Genomic DNA, 18,571 nt, shown 5'->3' on the forward strand with positions numbered 1-18,571 from the left:
CATATTGATCTGATTTGATTTATAGCTTTTTTAATACAGGCGTCGGGGTGTATAAGAAAAGTTGGGAAACGTCACTCAAAACTACGGAGAAAGGCGGTGATCGCCGGTATAAATCGGTATAGTTCAAACGAGTTTTTCACGCTATAGTTTATACGTCGTGATATCAAAGTTCACCACTTCGCCCCTTCCACCCATCAATATCCTCGTTTTCCATTAGTCTTGGCGAATTTGTTCGCGAGGGGTTAAAACAAACGCCGTTTGAATACCCGCTTGAGCCGATCTATGGATCAATGGAAAACCGGCGGGGCTTACAACGGATCGCAATGTTGAAATTCAACGGCGTTTTGTGACAAGTATACTCGACAATTGTCGCCGTTATAAAACAGACCTAACTGATGTTGGATATCATTATTTTCGAACCACGGCTCGGAGGATATTGACACAAATTAATCGCAGGCGCTGAATAAGAATACGGGAAAGGCGCCGAAAGCTAAATTAAGCTCGGAGATGCCCGGGATTTGTCGGTGAAATTTATAAAGCTCTTTTTAGCCTTCCTCTCCGCTCTCGTAACGCGATAGAAAAATACAAGGGATGATGGAAAAATCATTCTTCTCACCTTTATTGGACAAACTCGACAGCATTCTCCTGGGGGCGGCGGTAATGAATCCTTGCAAGGTACGGAACAAATGGTTTTGTTACAGCTCAATCTCCCGCCTTGATCACAGGCGCATGTTGTGCAAGAATCTGGACTCCATTTTGAATTTTCAACGTGCGTCTCGTTCTGGGAATCCACGCATGATAACCGGCAACGGCAAATCTGTCGAAAACACATGCGAATTTAGATAATTTATTTTTATAATTACGCTCCATGTGTTTGCAAGAATATGGAAAAATCTCATCGACGTTTAGAGAAATTTAGATTTTCATTTCGGCAAATCACTTTGCTATATTTATGCATTTTCCCAACGTCACGCTGTTCTTGATTTCTATTTCTTTCTAAAATTCAAAATTCCTACGGAAAGCGATGACTGGTGGTTAGTTTGTTTCGTTAATAAAGAGAATAGGTAGTCGATTGATTCTATTGGAAATTCTTGGTCTAATCAAGCAAACCGTAGCCGAATCAAACGAAGGGGATAAATTGGTCTTGGTCGTACGTTTTCCCAGTATATTACAAGTAATAAGTGCGAAGGGAAAGCAATTTCAGTTCAATCAGACTGTACGAGTTTAATATCAACGAAAAAGCTATTAAGATACGAGATGGAAGTCTTCGCGAAAATTGAGACAAATTTACGAGAGGTGAAAATATTGCGAAGAGAAGCCAAATAAATATCCCAATCGTGATCAGAGATGCTGGGAAAACTGAAATACCGACAGTGAGAGCCAATATTTGGAAAGGAGAAGGAATCGTTCAAAAAATCACCAGCAGCGTCATGTGTGCTCATGGTGGTAGATGCAAGTGATACAACATTGCTACTGTGTCATGTTTTTGTTTCGAAAAATTTTTGATCAAATTTTACGTCCGATATATCCGTAGAAGCTACAGAGTGCCCGAAGCATGCATTCAAGGATTCGTGCCTTAATGGTTTCAAATTCCAATTACATTCCAAATTTGAGAATTCGTAAAATTTCTCATACAGACTCGCCGTGATCGGCCATAATAACCTAGGCAAAGACAATCTGTCATAAATAGCCCGAAGCAAGGATAACCCACGAGAAAAAAATTGCCGAAACATCAAATTAAATTTCAAATTCTATGGGTTATTTTTGTGCGTGTTATTTTTATTTCAACGATTATCTCCGGGTCACTTGGTCTCAGTACCAAATCCCTCGTTCAAATTGACTGATCGCATCTTGGCTCACCTGGCAACCTCGTTTATTGGTTTTGTAACCCATCGGGCAGTCCTTCTTGCACGTCACCATGGGACACCCTGGTTTCGGGTTGCAGGCGCAAATAGTGCAGCCTTCTTCGTCGATCGCGAGACCTCTCTCGCAGTGCAGGTCGCAGCTGAGAGCGGGGCAGATTTTCTTGGCTGAAGTTTCGTCGTTTTTGTCGTTGTTTTCGTTGCCCGTGGTGTTCTCGATCTCCATGGGAGTCACCGTGTTCGCCGAAGTCTCGCCTCCGTTTTGACAGGCGCAGACTGGACATCCTCCGTCGTCGTTTGCTAGGTCGCATGATAACGTGCAGTCCGAAAGATGAGGACAGATTTTCTCGTTCTCGTGTGCGAACTAGAAATATAGAAGGAAGAAGATTGTGTAACGATTTTCTCAAAGATCTCGGATGATTTCAAATTTTTCAAAGTCATCGAGTGTTTTTTTTTTTTTTTTTTACGAGTGAAAGTTAGCGATTAATTTTATAACTATATCTTATATTTACAATGTTTATGCTCAAGGCTGGTAGTAATAAATTGAAATTTTCTCATCGTAGGCGCTATTTATTTTTTTCACTTCCTTTATTCCGCGTCGACTTCAAGTAATATTTTCGAAATATTTTTATGACGCTATTCCACCTTTCCATAACTGCAGGTACTCAAAAAGCAGCTTCGAATATATACATATATAAAAAATATATATATTTCCACGATAAAGGCCGGGAATTAAGAAACAGTATTTAGGATCCAAAAAACTATGAGATCGCTGACAGATATTCATTCATTTCAAACGTGTAATTATTCGTTCTTCGGTGTTTGAAATACGTATCGACACTTTTCGAGATCTTGCGAGGAAAAAAAAAAAAATAACCTCTCCATGACTTCTGAACCACTTTCGTTTACTAAACATAGCAACAGAAAATCAAGAAATTTTTTTCTTTTTAGTTCAAATCGCACACATTTATAATTGTTTAGACAGGGCCGTTTGCGAACGGTTTGCAAGCTTAAACATTTGCCTTGTTAAAAAAAAAACGTAGAACTAGAAAAAAATTCAATCACACGGGTCGAAGATACGAGTTTTCAGTAGGAAGGAATTAAGTTTTCCCAACGCATTTCCACATCTGGTCTTAAAATTGCGGATGCTGAAATGTTTCGAAATGTTTCGAGATATTGTCACTTCTACATTCTTCAAGATAATTCATCGAACTTTGTAATGAAACTTAAGGGCACTGAAATACGTTTTCAGGAAGTTTTCCACAATTGTGAAGCACTTGGGTCGCTTCAAAATTCCTTTGTACAACAAAACGATATTGCAAAAAATTCGGCGCATCGCCGAAGTAAGCGAAAGTTTCCTCCTGGTATTTTTATCGTGGATTTTATAAAAATATGTGTAACTCACCCCTTCGAGGACGCATTCGCACGTCGGACAGCCGGACGAATCGGCGGCAAATGCGACTTTGCAGTCGAGTTCGCAGTTCATCAAAGGCACACATTTGACCGGTTCGGTACCAGTCGCGTTACCCTGCGCCGGACACCGTGGGCAACATTCACCTGCCTCGGGGGGCGTCGCGTTTTCGCAATTCTTGCACATCAACGCTTGACAGGCGGCGAGACCCTCGTCACACTTGCAGCTTGTGCACGGCCCTTCCTGCCAACGGTCCCCCGCCTGGCGGGGAACCCCCGAGTTGTCAATGCATCCTCCCTGATTAGCCTCCTCCGGTTCATCCCATGAAACGCCTTCTGGAATTTAAGCTGTCTTAGCTTCCCTTCGACACTTCGGATACTCTCGTGTAGGGACGTTGGAACAGCGGTCGAATCGAATTGAATAATTCGGAAGGCATGAATTAACACTTCGAGAATTTCGAGAAGACATCTTTTTTCTCGAGCATCGATGTGCGCGTGTGATTACCGAATTATCACAATTAGACGGATAATTTTTTGGAGAAGTTCGTTACGTCGGTAATGCAGATTACGGCAGATACGGAACCGAGTTGTTAAAAAAAATTAACCATCACAGAAACCGCAACCACATGTGTACATTCTGCGTTAAAATTACCCTAACTTATTTTTTATGTCTTACCATTCCAAAAATATATGCGGCCGATCGAACGGAAAAAATTCACGGCTGACACTTTTACTATCTTGGAACGTGATAGCGTAGATCAAAAGTATAAATAGAAATCATAGATACGGGTGAAAAAATTCCACCAAAAAAATATTTATTAATTAATTCGACTAGTTAACTGAAAATTCGAACAGTTCTAATGTTATCGATAATACGAATTGTTCCGAGTTATTAATTATTTCGGTGTTTTAAACAGTTCGAATTATTCAAATTAATGGGTTCAAATCTCAAGTTTTCTATTTTCGTTCTTCTGTGTTGAAACTTTTTAGTCGAATGAAAAGTGTGATTGCAAAAATTCTTTTCGACCCGTAATTTGACGAAGTTAACAGATCAATAATCTCGAGCGGTTTCCAAGTTTAGAAATCGGAGAAACTGTAAAATGGAGTCAGGCTTGGTAAAGTAACAATAAAAAATAGCTTATTCGAGATTCGGACAGTATTATGCAAATATTTCTCGACAGGTGTGTGACGTAAGAATCGAATACACGTAGTTGCGACTGCATGATTCGAGAGATTCGAATTCGCAGAATTTAAATCGAATTAAATGTCATTATTCGATTCGGATCAAATTATTTGTACATCCTTACTTTTATAAAGCTTTCACACGATTAATTTTTTTCAACCGATTGTTGATACTTCGATTTTTTAATTACTCATGAAAAGTGGTAAGTGAAATTTTGCCAGGCTGATTTATAAAATGAGGGTTCGAATTCGTATCCCTCAAATCCTCTAATTACAATAATTTAATAACCTTACAGAAATACTTTGTTGAGTGTACAATTTTTTTTGAAAGTAAAATTCGCGGCCTAATATTTCAAACGAAGAGTTCTCTGAACTTTTTTAATATAATGGAATTCAGACAAATACCAACGACTTGCAGATTCTTCTGATAAATTCTTTTCCGAATTACGTTTGAGAATAATAACAAGGTTAAAAGTAGGTAACTTGGACACATGTTCAACACATCGATCATGTCCCATGAGTTTAGATTTTTTCTGACTCGTTGTTTAACCACTTTCCAATAGACTTATAAAATCATCTCAAAACAGCTTTCAGAAAGTTTTGACGGAAAAATTTTGACCGATTGTTCGTAAAAGTTTCACCCAAAAATATCACGATAAAGTGTATGAAGTCGGGATGATTCACGAAAGATTCGAAAATTGAATCAAAGTATTACTCACAATTTTGAAAATCGAAAAAACCGTGACTCGAACAACGACATGTATAATTGCAAATATTTCGTGACATTTGAATCACCGAACGAATTGAGCAGATGATTAACGATTCTTACCTAGATGTACGCACTTGTAGAGAGGACAGCAGTTGCCAGGCTTTTCAGGTCCGCCAGGGAGAATCTGGACAGGATGTAACCCGGTGTCACACTTTCCAGGAGGACATGGAGACACGCACGTGCACACACCATCTTCGGAAAGGATGCTGTCGTCGGGACAGGGTTCGACGTTAATAGCTGAAACACCCAGATAAAAGAACCCACATGAATGAGCAATTCTCCGTTTGACGATGAAGTAAAAAGTAGGGCAAGGTTATCATTAATGATTCAGGCACGACGACAATGTTCATTAATAATATTCATGTTCGTCGGCGTTAGTCGAAGAAACAACTAGCTGTAAAATCCTCGCTTCCCAAAGTTCGCTTGGGGTCGGATGCCTAGTGCAATTTGTTTTTGTGCTCGTGCGCTCACTGAGCTCGCTTACTCATCGTCAGTGTTTTACCAGATGATACGAGATTAATGCGATACCTCACGCCCTCACTGCTCACTGCACTGTGCAGGAACTACGGAGCACTCGTCGTGGAAATCAAAATTCACCAGGTAGACAACCTGGAGTGCGGGAACTACGGAGCGCTATTTCCGGAGTTCGAAATTCTTCAGGTTAAGGAACTGGAGCGCAGGAATTACGGTGCGCGTTTCCTGGCGGTCGAAACTCACTAAGTAGAAGACTTGGAAGTCGTATTTCATCAGGTAAATCACCTGGAGCGCGGGAACTATGAGGAACTACGGAACGCTGGTCCTGGAGGTCGAAATTCACCAGGTGAAGGAACTGGAGCGCGGGAACCACGGAGCGCTTGTCCTGGAAGTCGAGTTACACCAGGAAGCGAACCCGGAGCGCAGGATCCAGGAGGTAGAGAACCCGGCACTCGAAATCTGCGGAGCGCGATTCTCATACGTCCGCTCTACTGCGCGGTTGTTTCCAGACTGAGGAATTCGGCTAGCTGATTTTGAATTGGTGACGTCACTTTCTGAACGTCCGACATCCAAACTATGGTTTCGAACTTTGATACTATGTATGATGATGTATGATGTACGATGTATGATGTATGATGTATGATATTTAGTATCAGTACGACGTGTCTCTTCAAAGAGTTTCCTTTGGCCAAAAATTCACACTCGTTGTGAATTTCATTACGAGTTGTTCGTGCACCGAATATAAAAAAATTCTCATAGGCGTAAGCTATAAAGTTATCTTTTATATTGCAAAATTGAAATACCGGAATTACAAATTACAACTTAGAATTTCTTTAAATTATTTTAAAACCTGGTAGATTCGTTCGATTTCCATTGAAGATAGTTTTTTGAATAGAATGCGGTAATCGTAAAGCAAAATCGAACGAATCTACTAGGTTTTCAATGAATTTGAAGAAATTTTAAGCCCTTGTTTATAATTCCAGTATATTAATATTTCAGATTTTTGTAAAGATCTCCGTACCTCAGAGAAATACAATAATTTAATGAATTCGAGCAAAGAACCGTCTCATTTATGAATAACGCTGTAGCTACACCAGAGGAATATGTGAAATGAAAACTGTATTGAAAAGTAATTAGTTGGTCTGAATTACATAAACCACACGACGCAAGCAAACTTTTTTGATGACGTCTCGTGAATGCTGGAGCTTGTACCGTGTAAAAGCACAGTTTAATATTGAAACTTGGATATAAAGTGTTTGCGGGATTGCAACGGGGCGCTGAAATTCTGGAAAACAAGCGCGAGTAAATGTGCAGTAACAATAATAGGGTTGCCGATTGGTCGGAGGGATTAGGATAACGCTGTTGCGGTGGATTAAAAACACGCGCGGTCTACCGCAAGGGTAATTCGTTGGTTCGTTCGTTCGCCAGCCACCACTGGCAGAGTAACTTCCTCGTAAAAGTCTAATCCGGGGAAACCTTTTCTCCACGACCCGATTGGCTTTTCCAACTTTGCGAAACGATTTTACTTCCCGCGCGTGTTCTGTACATGTACACACATAGATGCATACGTAATACATGTACACATTCACGTATCCTACGTGAACCTGCACTTCTCCTGCCTTCTGCGGTCAACCGGCCACTGCCACTCACGAATTAGAGACGTGTTGTTGATTAAAAAGGAGTTGTAAAACGAAACCTCCGGCATTCGTTCCCGAGCCACGCGAGAGATAACAATTGAAAAACGGAGTGGTTCTTGTCTTTCTTCTTCATGTTTTATTTTACTTAACTGTGGTTTTTTTTTTCTTTTTTTTTCCGATACTCGTTTTGCTACGGAGGAAACAGCAGCGTGATGAACGAGGAAGTATTTTTTCCACTATATTGAACTCCCAGTTTCAAGATTTCAATTATCAAGCTTCCCAAGGTACGATATTTGTTCTGCCTGATATACGGCTTGAGAATTGTGAGAAACGTCGAAGCGATATGATACCAAGGTACGTATTTTTATGGTTTATACTTATTGTTCTTTTATTATTGTTTGGCTAGAGACAATCTTATTCAATATGCTTGCTTGTAAATTTACTCGGCCAGTGGGCCAACCCTTGAAAACTTGGTAGATTCGTTCGATTTCACTCTATGATGGCTCCTATTATTCAGAAGATTATTTTAGACATGGTTAGTTAAAAATTGATTAGTGCATGAAAAAATTTGGGGTGAATTTGTAAGGTAAAATTATCATTTGTAGATCGTCAAATCAAACGAAGCTGTTAGGTTTTTAACAACTTTGAAGCGATTCGAAATTGGAGTATTGACATTCAAGCTTTTTTTACAATTCCTGTTTTGTCTATTTCGGTATTTTCAAACAGATCTTTGCCGCTTATGTACATATCAATTTGGTGAATATTCAATATATACGACTGTCTCAGAATAATATGATTAAAACAAAATCGATTTCTGACCAACCAACTTCCTTAAAACATCGGGTGAGACAAATATCTAAAGCGCAGTAGTAAAACTCGCGCTGAGGTCAGCCGCGGTAGTTTCTCATAACTCAACATTAACAATTCTCGATTGATTGGCGGAGTGACAAGTAATTTCGGCAGGATTCGAATCACGAAACAAGGCAGTAAACGAGGGAGACGCGATCAGTTCCGCTGATATTCAAAGTCTCGTGTAATGTATTTGCTCGAGGAAAGGAGAGTCCATAATCCTAAACGGTGGCCCGGACTTGGGGTGGAGCGAAATTAAATGGCCGTAGGAATTTTATTCGTTCTGGGAACTTTATTCACCGTGGATTTGAGTTATTCCGATTAACTGAACTAACCCGGAACAGTGCGGCCCAGAAGCCAACGCTCGTTTCTCTTTCAATTTACGACTGCAAATCTCGACTTATTATAAACGCGGTGGGTAGGTATGTACCTAGGTATGTACGCAGCGGTAAGACAGGTTCCGCAAAAGAATAAAAATAATGACGTTGAGCTTGAAGGTAACCAATTAAAAGTAACAAGTACCTACCTGCCCTCTTTTCTTACGGTAATTGACTTTATTCGCTTTTGACGAGTTAGCCACCCACCTGCTGGGCTAGCTTTTTATCCGTCACTTTTTTTTGTAACAATGCGGCGAAATTTTTTACATTGTAACTCCCCGTACTCTCATTTATCCCTGTATTCTGGCCGTCGGTCGTTGCATTGTTTCCATCTTTTTCACGATAATAAAATTACGAATTTACACCAGTATTGTCGATGAATATGTGACGGTAATAAAATGTGATTCGAAGATGAACGGTTGAATTTTTAATTTGCTCGAAAGAATTTATCTTGTAGTGGGCAAAAATTTATTTTCTACAGATAATTTCAATTAAGCAGAATCGGTTGTCGAGGATCAATCCAAAAGTTAAAAAAAGAGGAAACGATAAGCTTAAATAATATTTACGGCAATATTACTTGCGACGATGATGGTGAACGTATGATATAAATGAACCTGCACTGAGAAAAATTTCGTTTGTTGTAGTGACTGGAAAAATTGAGTAAAACAGGTATCGTTAAAACAACTGTTTGAATATTGTTGGGATTACGAAAAACGAGGTACGCGTAACCATTTTGCGCTATCGTCGATCCTTTTTTGGTAATTATAACGCAAGATCAGTTTGTTCGGTTTCCTGTACTTTTTTAGTTAAACAAGGCTTTAACATCAATTTATTCTTGCACAAGCATTAAATTTTCGCAACAGTTGCAAGCAAATATAGTAACAGTGATGATAATGAGAAAGAATAGTAACGGATACTAGACTTTCCGGCAACAGCAAGAAAACTAATTTTCATTTTCTACCTAGAACTATATTTTTCAATTGTGGTAAAAAATGAAAATAATTAAGGACTGAGCGGTAACCGAAATGAAAAATTTCTCTCAGTGTGAGCGAATTAGAATAACACAAGCTAAGGTATTAACAAATTGAAAAAGGTTTGTATAATTAGAACGTTCGTATTATTGCTCGATTCAAATATTTTCACTGTTATTTTGACCATCTCAAAAAACGCCAGCGTTTGCCAGAAAAAAAAATATTCATCAGCGATTATCTTCGAGTAAGAATTGTTAATACAAATGCCTTTAGTATCGCTGATTGTACAATTTTCCGATAGGTTAATGTACCATATATTTTCTCTGGCTAAATAGCGGCATTTTAAATGCGACGATCGATTCGTGTTGACCTAAGAACCGACCGTAATTCCTCCCAGCAATTCTAACATTCCCGATTACGATCATCACGGATCAGCGAAGACGGACCTTCGTAAGGGAGGTAAATCAAAGCTCGGTATTTCATCAATAGAAACCCCAATTTGAGCGGTGGATATCCTGAGTTTGAGGGAGACAGCGCGTCGATATCGGGTCAGAACTCACGGTTACAACGGAGAGATCGGAGGGAAACTTGTGTCCTCGTAAGAACCGAGGGACCGATGTATAGGTATAGCGACATCGCTCAAGGGGTTGCCTCTGTGCTTTCGAAGTCAAGGGCCCGGGGTAAAATTCGGGGCTTACAGTACGAAGGGCGAAGGATATAAACGGCGGCTGGAAGTTGACGTGTGCATTCCGTCCCTTCGAGTAACGGGGCGTTTTCTATCAAGGGTTGATGATAACGGCTCATCCTCTCTCCCCTCATTTCTCCGCTCTGATCTCCGTCGCTCTTCGAGTGTCCGAGCTCGTAATTATCAAGGGTAAAGATACGCGGGTGGCTAACGACTTCAGCTTTACCCTGTAATAAATTTCAAATCTGCGATTTGACCTCGCGGTCCTGCCAATCGGTTCAATTCCGAAAACGTTCATTTTTCAAATCAATTTTAACCCTCTCGCTGGTTCAGCATTGATTGTGTATTATTGAATTGTCGTTCCTTTTTTTTTTGTTTTTTTTTTTTTTTTGTTCCACCCTTATCGAACAGGATAACAAGAGAATTTTACGTCAGTGACGGACGCGTCGGAAATTCGAACCTGACATTTGATCCGAGCTTATTTTACTTTTTCATTGCCTCCGCTGTGTGTGTTGCTATATACTGTTCCCGGTCTGAACTTTGTCTCCTTGTTCAATGTTTTGAACCTTACAACTTTTGTAGATTTTTAAACGAACAGTATCTATAATCGACGAATTAAGGCCTCAGTTCTAATTATTAGAATCGGATGTCTGTGAAATTTGGATATTTTTCACTCGGAAAATCAGAAATGCGAAATCTTGACCGTTGGAACAATCGAAAATAAAGGAATTCAATACCGTAGTTCGGGTTTAGAAGAAATTAGTAGACGAGACTGATTTTCAAGTGCAGGAAAGATTCGAGAATGGTGTGTTTCAGAAATTTGTAAAGTACAAAAATGTGCCTATAAAAAGTTGTAGAATTTTTAAACCCCGTCATCAAATCGAACATCTTCATAAACATAGATTAGATATCAAAATTAAGCCGCAAGTTCATTTTTTTATACTGATTAAGTATACTTGAGACCATCAAGCAGATCGAATCATTCGTCCAAAGTCGAAAAAAAAAAATCACGAGGCTTAACGTAGGCCCACCGTAAGATCAGAAAAGAAATTGTCAAAACTGAAAGTTTTAACGCGGTTTCTCACGATTTAAACTAATTTATTGAATGATAGTTATACTTTGACTTAGTCTATTTCTTTCATGGTATCGAACACTTTTAGTACCTGCCGGTTGAGAAAATGACAAGAAGTAAAAAAGAAAAGGATAAAGATATTCAACACATCTGGTCGATGAATAAAAGTATTTACTACACCTATGTACAACGGTGTATATACATACCTATACAGCATGCTTGTGCAGCAGCACTGAATTTGCTTTGCTGCTGTCGTTAGCATAAACAGGCCTGCTTTATATTTTATTTCATTTTTTTTCTCACTTCTTGCCGCCTCCCCAGCAGGAGTGTAAGTGCCTCGCCGTTGCTCGGAATCCGGTACAAGCCACGGGCACAATTTCGCTAATTTTTTTTTTTTCATTCAGGCAAGCCGGCAGCCTCTGTGATCCATCTGCAGCGATTTTGAAATAATCTTTTTTCCTTTTTAACGCCACGCTGCTCGCAACTCTCAAGAACCCCTCGCCAGGCCTCAAGATACACAACCACGTCTATCTTATACGTAAATTATTCAAGATCTAGAGGGATCGGTAGAAACTTTAAGGAATAAGATACTTTAATTATATTCCAAAGCGGCGTTGGCTTCCGAAACTCGTTTCCAGTGAATGATGACTGATACTATGTATTGGGTGATTCTTTGAAAAGATCGTTTTTTTAATTTCGACCGCCTCACCCTCCAAATCAGTTTTCGAGAACTCAAAAATAATCCCCTAATTTTTTTAGATTTTTATCTCACCTTTAACCTGTGCCCGTAACAGGCTGGATTTTCCCATTTAACTCTGTCAGAAGCACATTGAATCCACCCAACGGATTTTGATAAAATTTGATATATGGGGGCTTCTCTTGAGTCACTGATTAGGAATCTGAATTCGAAATTTGAAAATTTACAATGACGGATCCAATATGGCCGACCAAAATCCAAAGTCTAAGGATAAAACTCGGTGCTCGGGGGTTTTCGAGGTCGTTGATTAAGATTCTCGACTTAAAATTATAAATTTCAAAACGGTAGATCAAATACAGCAACATCAAGTGACTTTTGGGATTCTTGTTCACCATGTGGGATCAGCCATTTCGAATTTTATAATTCCAAGTTCAGATTCGTAATCAGCGATCTCAAAAATTACCGAATTCCACCAAAGTCGAGTGACTTTTTGGATTACGATTCACCGTATTGGATCCGCCATTTTCAATTTTGAAATTTTGGGTTCATAGGCGTAGTCAGCGACCCAAGAAACCCCCGTATACAAAATTTTATTTAAATCCGTTTGGCAGATTTAATATGCCCTTGAAGGGGTTAATTGAGGAAATCCACCCTCTTGCGGAAACGGTTTAGATTTGAGATAAGAATCTGAAAAAAAAGAAATTATTTTTTAATTACCTGGAGCAGATTTAAGGGGTCAGCTGATCGAAATTCAAAAATGACCTTTTTACGAACTACCCTATCATCTATAGATGAAGATAAGATGATTCACAGACAAGTTCGTCCGTCTCTCTTACATAAAATGAAGGATGAGGTGAACCGATCTGCAAAGATTACCTGAGATGCAGTTGTCTACATAAAGCAAAAAATTGCTCGCGTTACGATCTTTTTTACACATACCGAAACGAATACCTAAACGGCAGTGGTGTAATCCACATATCCGCAGAACGCGGTTAAGTGACTCAAGCGTGTAATCCTAGCTCGTGAGTATCAAAAACCGCTAAAAAGAAATTTTCCGCCTACCCGGACCATTTCCATGCGCGAGCGAGATATAAGTGGTCTGGTAAAACATCAGAGACGAAGGGCGTTCTCGTTATACGGTATATACACCTATATATGTATATATACGTGTATATATATACCCTGAAGCTTGAGCTTTCGAGAATTCCTCGCCATAATGCTATGTAAGTTTCCTTTACTTTGTTTTTTATTACATGAACATGAAATTTTACACCCCTTTAAGCCCAAGATTAACGGCCGAGTAATTGCGTAATCATAAGATACACTAATTCACGAGTCGTTTAATTTTATTACTAATTGATGAATTAGAATTTCGAGACGAATTGAGAAACTTTGATGCGTGGAAACTTTCGACCTTGTATATTTTGCCAACATTATCTAGACGGCGAAATTTCGCTAAACATATTTGAAAGGTAATATATATAGCCGTGGAAAAAGTATTTTTTCTTGCAATGCTTAGCAATATCTTTTTTCGAGTTAATGTTTCTACACGTCTTTTCTGTTTTATTTACTTTTGGCTTGCTTCGCTCTGTACGTCCGTCTTTTCGAAACCCAGACGTGTGTGTATAAATTTGACTGACACGTTCATAGCGAATACGTCATATAGTCCAAAAAGAAAAGAAAGCAAAAGAAGGTGAGTCGTCAGTGACGTATAAAGTACACGTGTCTGCGTACATTGTCCTTCATTTTTGCCACGCCGTAAAACTCGAACGTTCTGTATTCGGGTGTTCTACGTACTTGGCATCTTCTCACAAACCAGCGTTTATATTTTTCACATTTTACTTCATCCGTTTTCTTACGATTTCAAAATGGATCGGATTTCTTCATCCTGCCTTCCAGGATTAATTATTCACTACCTGGAACTGTTTTAAAGAGCGCGGAAGAAACAAGGAAAGAGGATAAAAAAAGGAATGAAGAAAAAACAGAAGGAGGGAGAATGACGTCCACACGACGCATCGGGATTAGATTACTCCTTAATCTTGAGACTCTCCGCCCCCGGCGAACGTTTTTCGAGTAATTTCAGTAAAGGGGTGGGTGTACATAAGGTGTGCGTGTGTAAATAGGGCGAGACGCACCCTGCCGAGCTCCTATGTAAGCACATACACACATATATGTATATATATATATATACACGCAGACATATACATTGCAAATACAGGTTAGTCCGTTCGTCTTTGCAGGCAAGGAGAATAAAGAGCTTTCCTAAATGCAATTAAGGCCGCCTAAAACACGAATCGCGAAACACGAAACACGAAACACGAAATGCGAAAGACGAGAGACGAAAGAGGAAAAAATTAGGAATAAAGGTTCGGCGAAGGTGTTGCGTATGGAGTTTGTAACCCACCTTTACACTTCAGTACTTACCTACTTGTGTTCGTTTCCAGACTTCCTCCGATTGTATCTCACGTAAATATGAGACTATACTCGTTAATTATATTATTATTCTTGTCCTTGGACTATGAGGAAGCGGTGAAATTTACAATTAGCTTTGCTGAGCGATCGATCGCGCATGCGCAAATTAATCGAACTCTATCGGTCGGCAAGATCGCATCGGGGTAATAATTTCGTCTGCAAGACAGGGCAGGCAAGTTACTGAAAACGGGGCATGAGATGTCAAACATTCCGGCAACAAGTGCCGAATTGAAATGATCTTGTTACGATGACTCGTAGAATTAGCTGTCGGTCATCGATCAGTTGACGATAAAAGTTTGCCAAGCTTTCCCGAATCATCGCATCGACTAGTTGAGATTTGCTCAATCCAAACAAATTCGCATCGTTTGGGGAACCTGGTTAAGCCGTGTTAATTGACAGCTGAAGTTTGAAGTGGCAAGCCTGCGTGCCAATAGACGAGAAAAAGCTGACGCACGCGCAGTGCGACGATCAATCTGCTAAGTTTCACCGTTTCATCTCCGTACGTGGAAACTGGTAGAGGATGAGAGCGACGGAGCGATCGAGCGCCCGACGGAGTGCAAAAGACTAATTTGAGTTACTTGATTTTAACTAGGAATATAAGTAAATCAAGTTACTTAGCACCGCCACAAGGGACATAAAGTATGCACATTTTCGATCAGGGTTATTGCCAGATGGTAAAATAATTATTTATTCAATGCGTGTGAATTGAGAGCTTCCACAGCCATGGATATTAGGCTAGATGATGTCTATTATCGTGAATCCACGATGTCGAGTTGTTGCCTCCTTGCAGATATTTCATGACGTTTTCGACAAATTAAGAAATCAAACGGTACATATCTTATTTGACGAATATTCAAAACGTAATTTTCGACCGTTTGATTTTCTCTTGGAAAAAAAAGAAAAAAAAAAAAATACCGAGTAAATCGTTTTATAGTATTTGGGTAGAAAAGTTGAAAATAATCGAAACTTTAATCGCACCGTTATGGAGGCGAAATGCACTCGAAGTTATACAGTACATATGTATTATACGGTAAATATAGATATTGATGTATAAGTATACGTATTATCTCTACGTGTACATAAAGGGGATTGTATAATAATACCTGACGTACAGTATTTTCAGGCATCTGCATTCTAGCGGTAAAGAATTTTTCATAAACTTTTTACGTATATAGGAATGCGAGTTTTCCTTCCGCAAATACGCGACATATTCACCGCTCGTCCCAGCACCAAATACGTTTATAAAACTTGGAGCTTCCTATACTTCATACATATTGCAAAGGTCCGTTATTTATAACCAACGGATCATTTAGCCGCCAATATTACTCGCAATACGCGATTAACCGTCGCAAAGCTTTGATTGAAGTTTTGAAAAGGAATTGGGATAATTTTGTCGAATCAAACTAGCTTTATTTATTTATTTATTTTTTTCCTTTCGGAGTATTCATACCGTTGACGATTTTTCAAACGAGTTTCAAATAATTAAAGATTCCGATTACCTCAAGCGATTCAGCCATCGTGTTAAACCAACACCGAGTAGCTAATCTTGTACAGTACTCATAAATAAATCGTTTTCAAGATAAGAAAGAAGAACCAGGTTCACCAGGGCAAAAAATGTATAATTCTAATTCTAAGCGCTACGACAAGTGGTGGTACAAACGAAGCGTTGAATAAGACTAAACAGTCCTCTTATCCACCGGTAGGTATAACGGTAAAGTATCCGAGTGTATATTTCTTTTCCGAGTAGACGTGGGAGGGAAATCAAGACGAAGCCGGGGATGGCGAAGAGTAAGAAATCGAGCTTCATCGTCGAAGGATGCAAGCTCGGTGATACAGCGTGAGAATATTCCGATGGTGCGATAACCCTGAGCGATCCAAGAAGTTCGAGACTTTATAGACAGACGCCTTTCCGCGGTACGTAGGGAAGTGCATCAGTTCCAGTGGGTACCTCTACCTGCGGCACGAGTTGCGAGACTTCAGGGTGTGCAGCTCTGAACGAGAGTTGAAAGCATCGGGAAAAGTTTCCATCGCGTAGCTGGACGGATAAAATAAACTTCTTTTCGCTCCAGTCTTCGGAGGGAGGAAACGGAAGGGAGGAAGAACGACGGTGCAAAGATGAGGTGGCGGCGTTGCCTCTACCAGAGGGAGAAAAAGGATCAGCCGGAAGTTGAGAGGACGTCGAGACGGGACGAAACGAGGGGCGGATATCCCTGGTGGGAAAGTCAGGAAGATACTTTGTACCTTATTCCCGCCCTTCTTTTTCCCGACGTACGTCTCATCCAGAAGGAGTGTAAATAAAACCAGAAGCCAAAAGAACTCGACTCTCACTTCTCGCGTATATTTTCCCATTCCGCGGAGTGTGTGTCGCCCGCAATGCCGCTGCCTGTGTTCTCTCTTCCCTGTCTCAACTCCGAATTTTCCACCATTTATGTAGAAACTTGAATTCTCAACAACAATTTTACGGACGTTCAACTATGTACCGTATAATCTGCATTCCAGACGTGGATAGGATCAAAAATCGTTTTCCCCGTGACGCCATTTCACCTTGTGATAAATAAGTACCTAGCGTCAAGTAACAATTGGAAAAAAAAAACAGATCTAAAACCTATTTCCAAGACGTTCTCAACAAGTTTTTAAGAATTCACATCAAGTCATGTGCAGTTCAAGTCTGAGAGAAAAAAAAGAAAGCCATATTCCTAAGTTCATTTCACATAGTTCGTTTCGCACATTATTCGAAAATAATCGTAAATACGGTCTTACATGTATATTATACGGTAGTGTGGATAATTGAATCGTCTTGAGAAATGATGATAATTTTTTCATTATGTTAGAGCGACAAGAAACCAGGACCTTTCGTACGTGTAATTGTTAAGAATGGTGAACCGAAGCCAAACTTTCAGAATTTACGAAAACAAACCTATTCTTATTTATAATAAAATGAATTAGGTACCGGTCCAAGAAAATTCATTTACAAATCGCACATAACGATGTGCTGAAAAGCTTTTATCACAACTACCGACGACGAATCGAAGCGTTTCGTTTTCGGTCAGCCTTGGGGATTGAATTTACTTTGGAAATGAAATTTCTCGAACCTTACCGAGTCCGTATTTCCTCCATTAGTCAAAGTTGACCCGGTAGCCGGTCCCCTAAGCGTTTATTCCGCAGTTGAGAATAACCGCGAGTTCAACGTCGCCTACCATAGAAGCGGATAGCCGGTAGGTATATGGGTACGGATGACCTATGTAGATACCCTACTATGAAGTCGAATAACGTTCATTAGGTATGAATAATGCAAATGGCGCGGCTGAAAGGAAGGCTTTGATCTTTTGTAGTACTCGCATTTATGTCACCGAGTTAAGTTGCGCCGACCAGCGCTCCGCGCGGGATAACACGAAGATTCAAAGGCTGGATAAAGAGAGAGAGAGGGAGAGAGAGGGAGAGAGAGAGAGAGAGAGAGGGCGTAGCTCTTATTTCGCGTAGCTTTGATAAAACTCAATCTAACTTTGAACCGCCGCTCCCCGATCCACCCCGCAAAACGATGCTCTCGATCTTTATTTCCAGCACCTCCTCACCTCTCTCTCTCTCTCTCTCTCGCTCTCTCTTTTCCTCTCTCGTTCAAACAACGAGCTGACTCTCCCAGGGATATAGCCGAACTTTAAACGCTCCCTTAGCTGCACGGATTAGCTCTGATTGTGGCTTAAACACAGAGATTACCTTACGAGTTTCGTCCCTGCAGGGTCTGTGTGGCTTTCTTTCCCGCTTCTCATACCTGCACACCTTTAATAACAAGAGTCTATCGTTCAAACCTCGTTACACTTACCTGAATCCTTGCGGGGTATGAAAACGAGACTTGCCGAGATTTGAGAACGTCAAGAGTTTCGTACAAGAAGAAGTATCTGCAGCCATGAGCGATTTATGGAATAGAATGAAAAGTGACGAAACTTTCAACAACGGGACAACAAACCACGGATTAGGAATGACGTTGTAAAATGTGAAACTCGGTGAAAAAGCAAGTGAACTAATGAAACTGCACTCAGTGTATACTTTTGCTGTAAGTTGAATTCACCGTTAGTGTGCTTGACCATAAACAACGGTCGGTTCAGCTGAATTTCAT

At 40.0% G+C, this 18,571-nt stretch overlaps 1 protein-coding gene across 2 annotated transcripts in view; it reads right to left on the minus strand.

Annotated features, from left to right (window-relative positions):
- The window catches only part of cmpy (crimpy), a 183,799-nt gene that overhangs the window by 3,025 nt on the left and 162,203 nt on the right, over positions 1-18,571 (minus strand). Inside the window, exons 5-8 of one of the 2 annotated variants that reach the window (XM_046615301.2) lie at positions 5,284-5,460; positions 3,268-3,605; positions 1,861-2,226; positions 617-817 (exon numbers count right to left, since the gene is read on the minus strand). In XM_046615301.2, coding sequence (XP_046471257.1) covers positions 617-817; positions 1,861-2,226; positions 3,268-3,605; positions 5,284-5,460 — 1,082 coding nt within the window. Of the gene's footprint in view, positions 1-616; positions 818-1,860; positions 2,227-3,267; positions 3,609-5,283; positions 5,461-18,571 lie in introns of both variants that reach the window. The other variant, XM_046615300.2, reaches the window with a different exon arrangement.

The sequence above is a fragment of the Neodiprion pinetum genome, chromosome 3 (genome assembly GCF_021155775.2).
Source record: "Neodiprion pinetum isolate iyNeoPine1 chromosome 3, iyNeoPine1.2, whole genome shotgun sequence".
Lineage (NCBI taxonomy): Eukaryota > Metazoa > Arthropoda > Insecta > Hymenoptera > Diprionidae > Neodiprion > Neodiprion pinetum.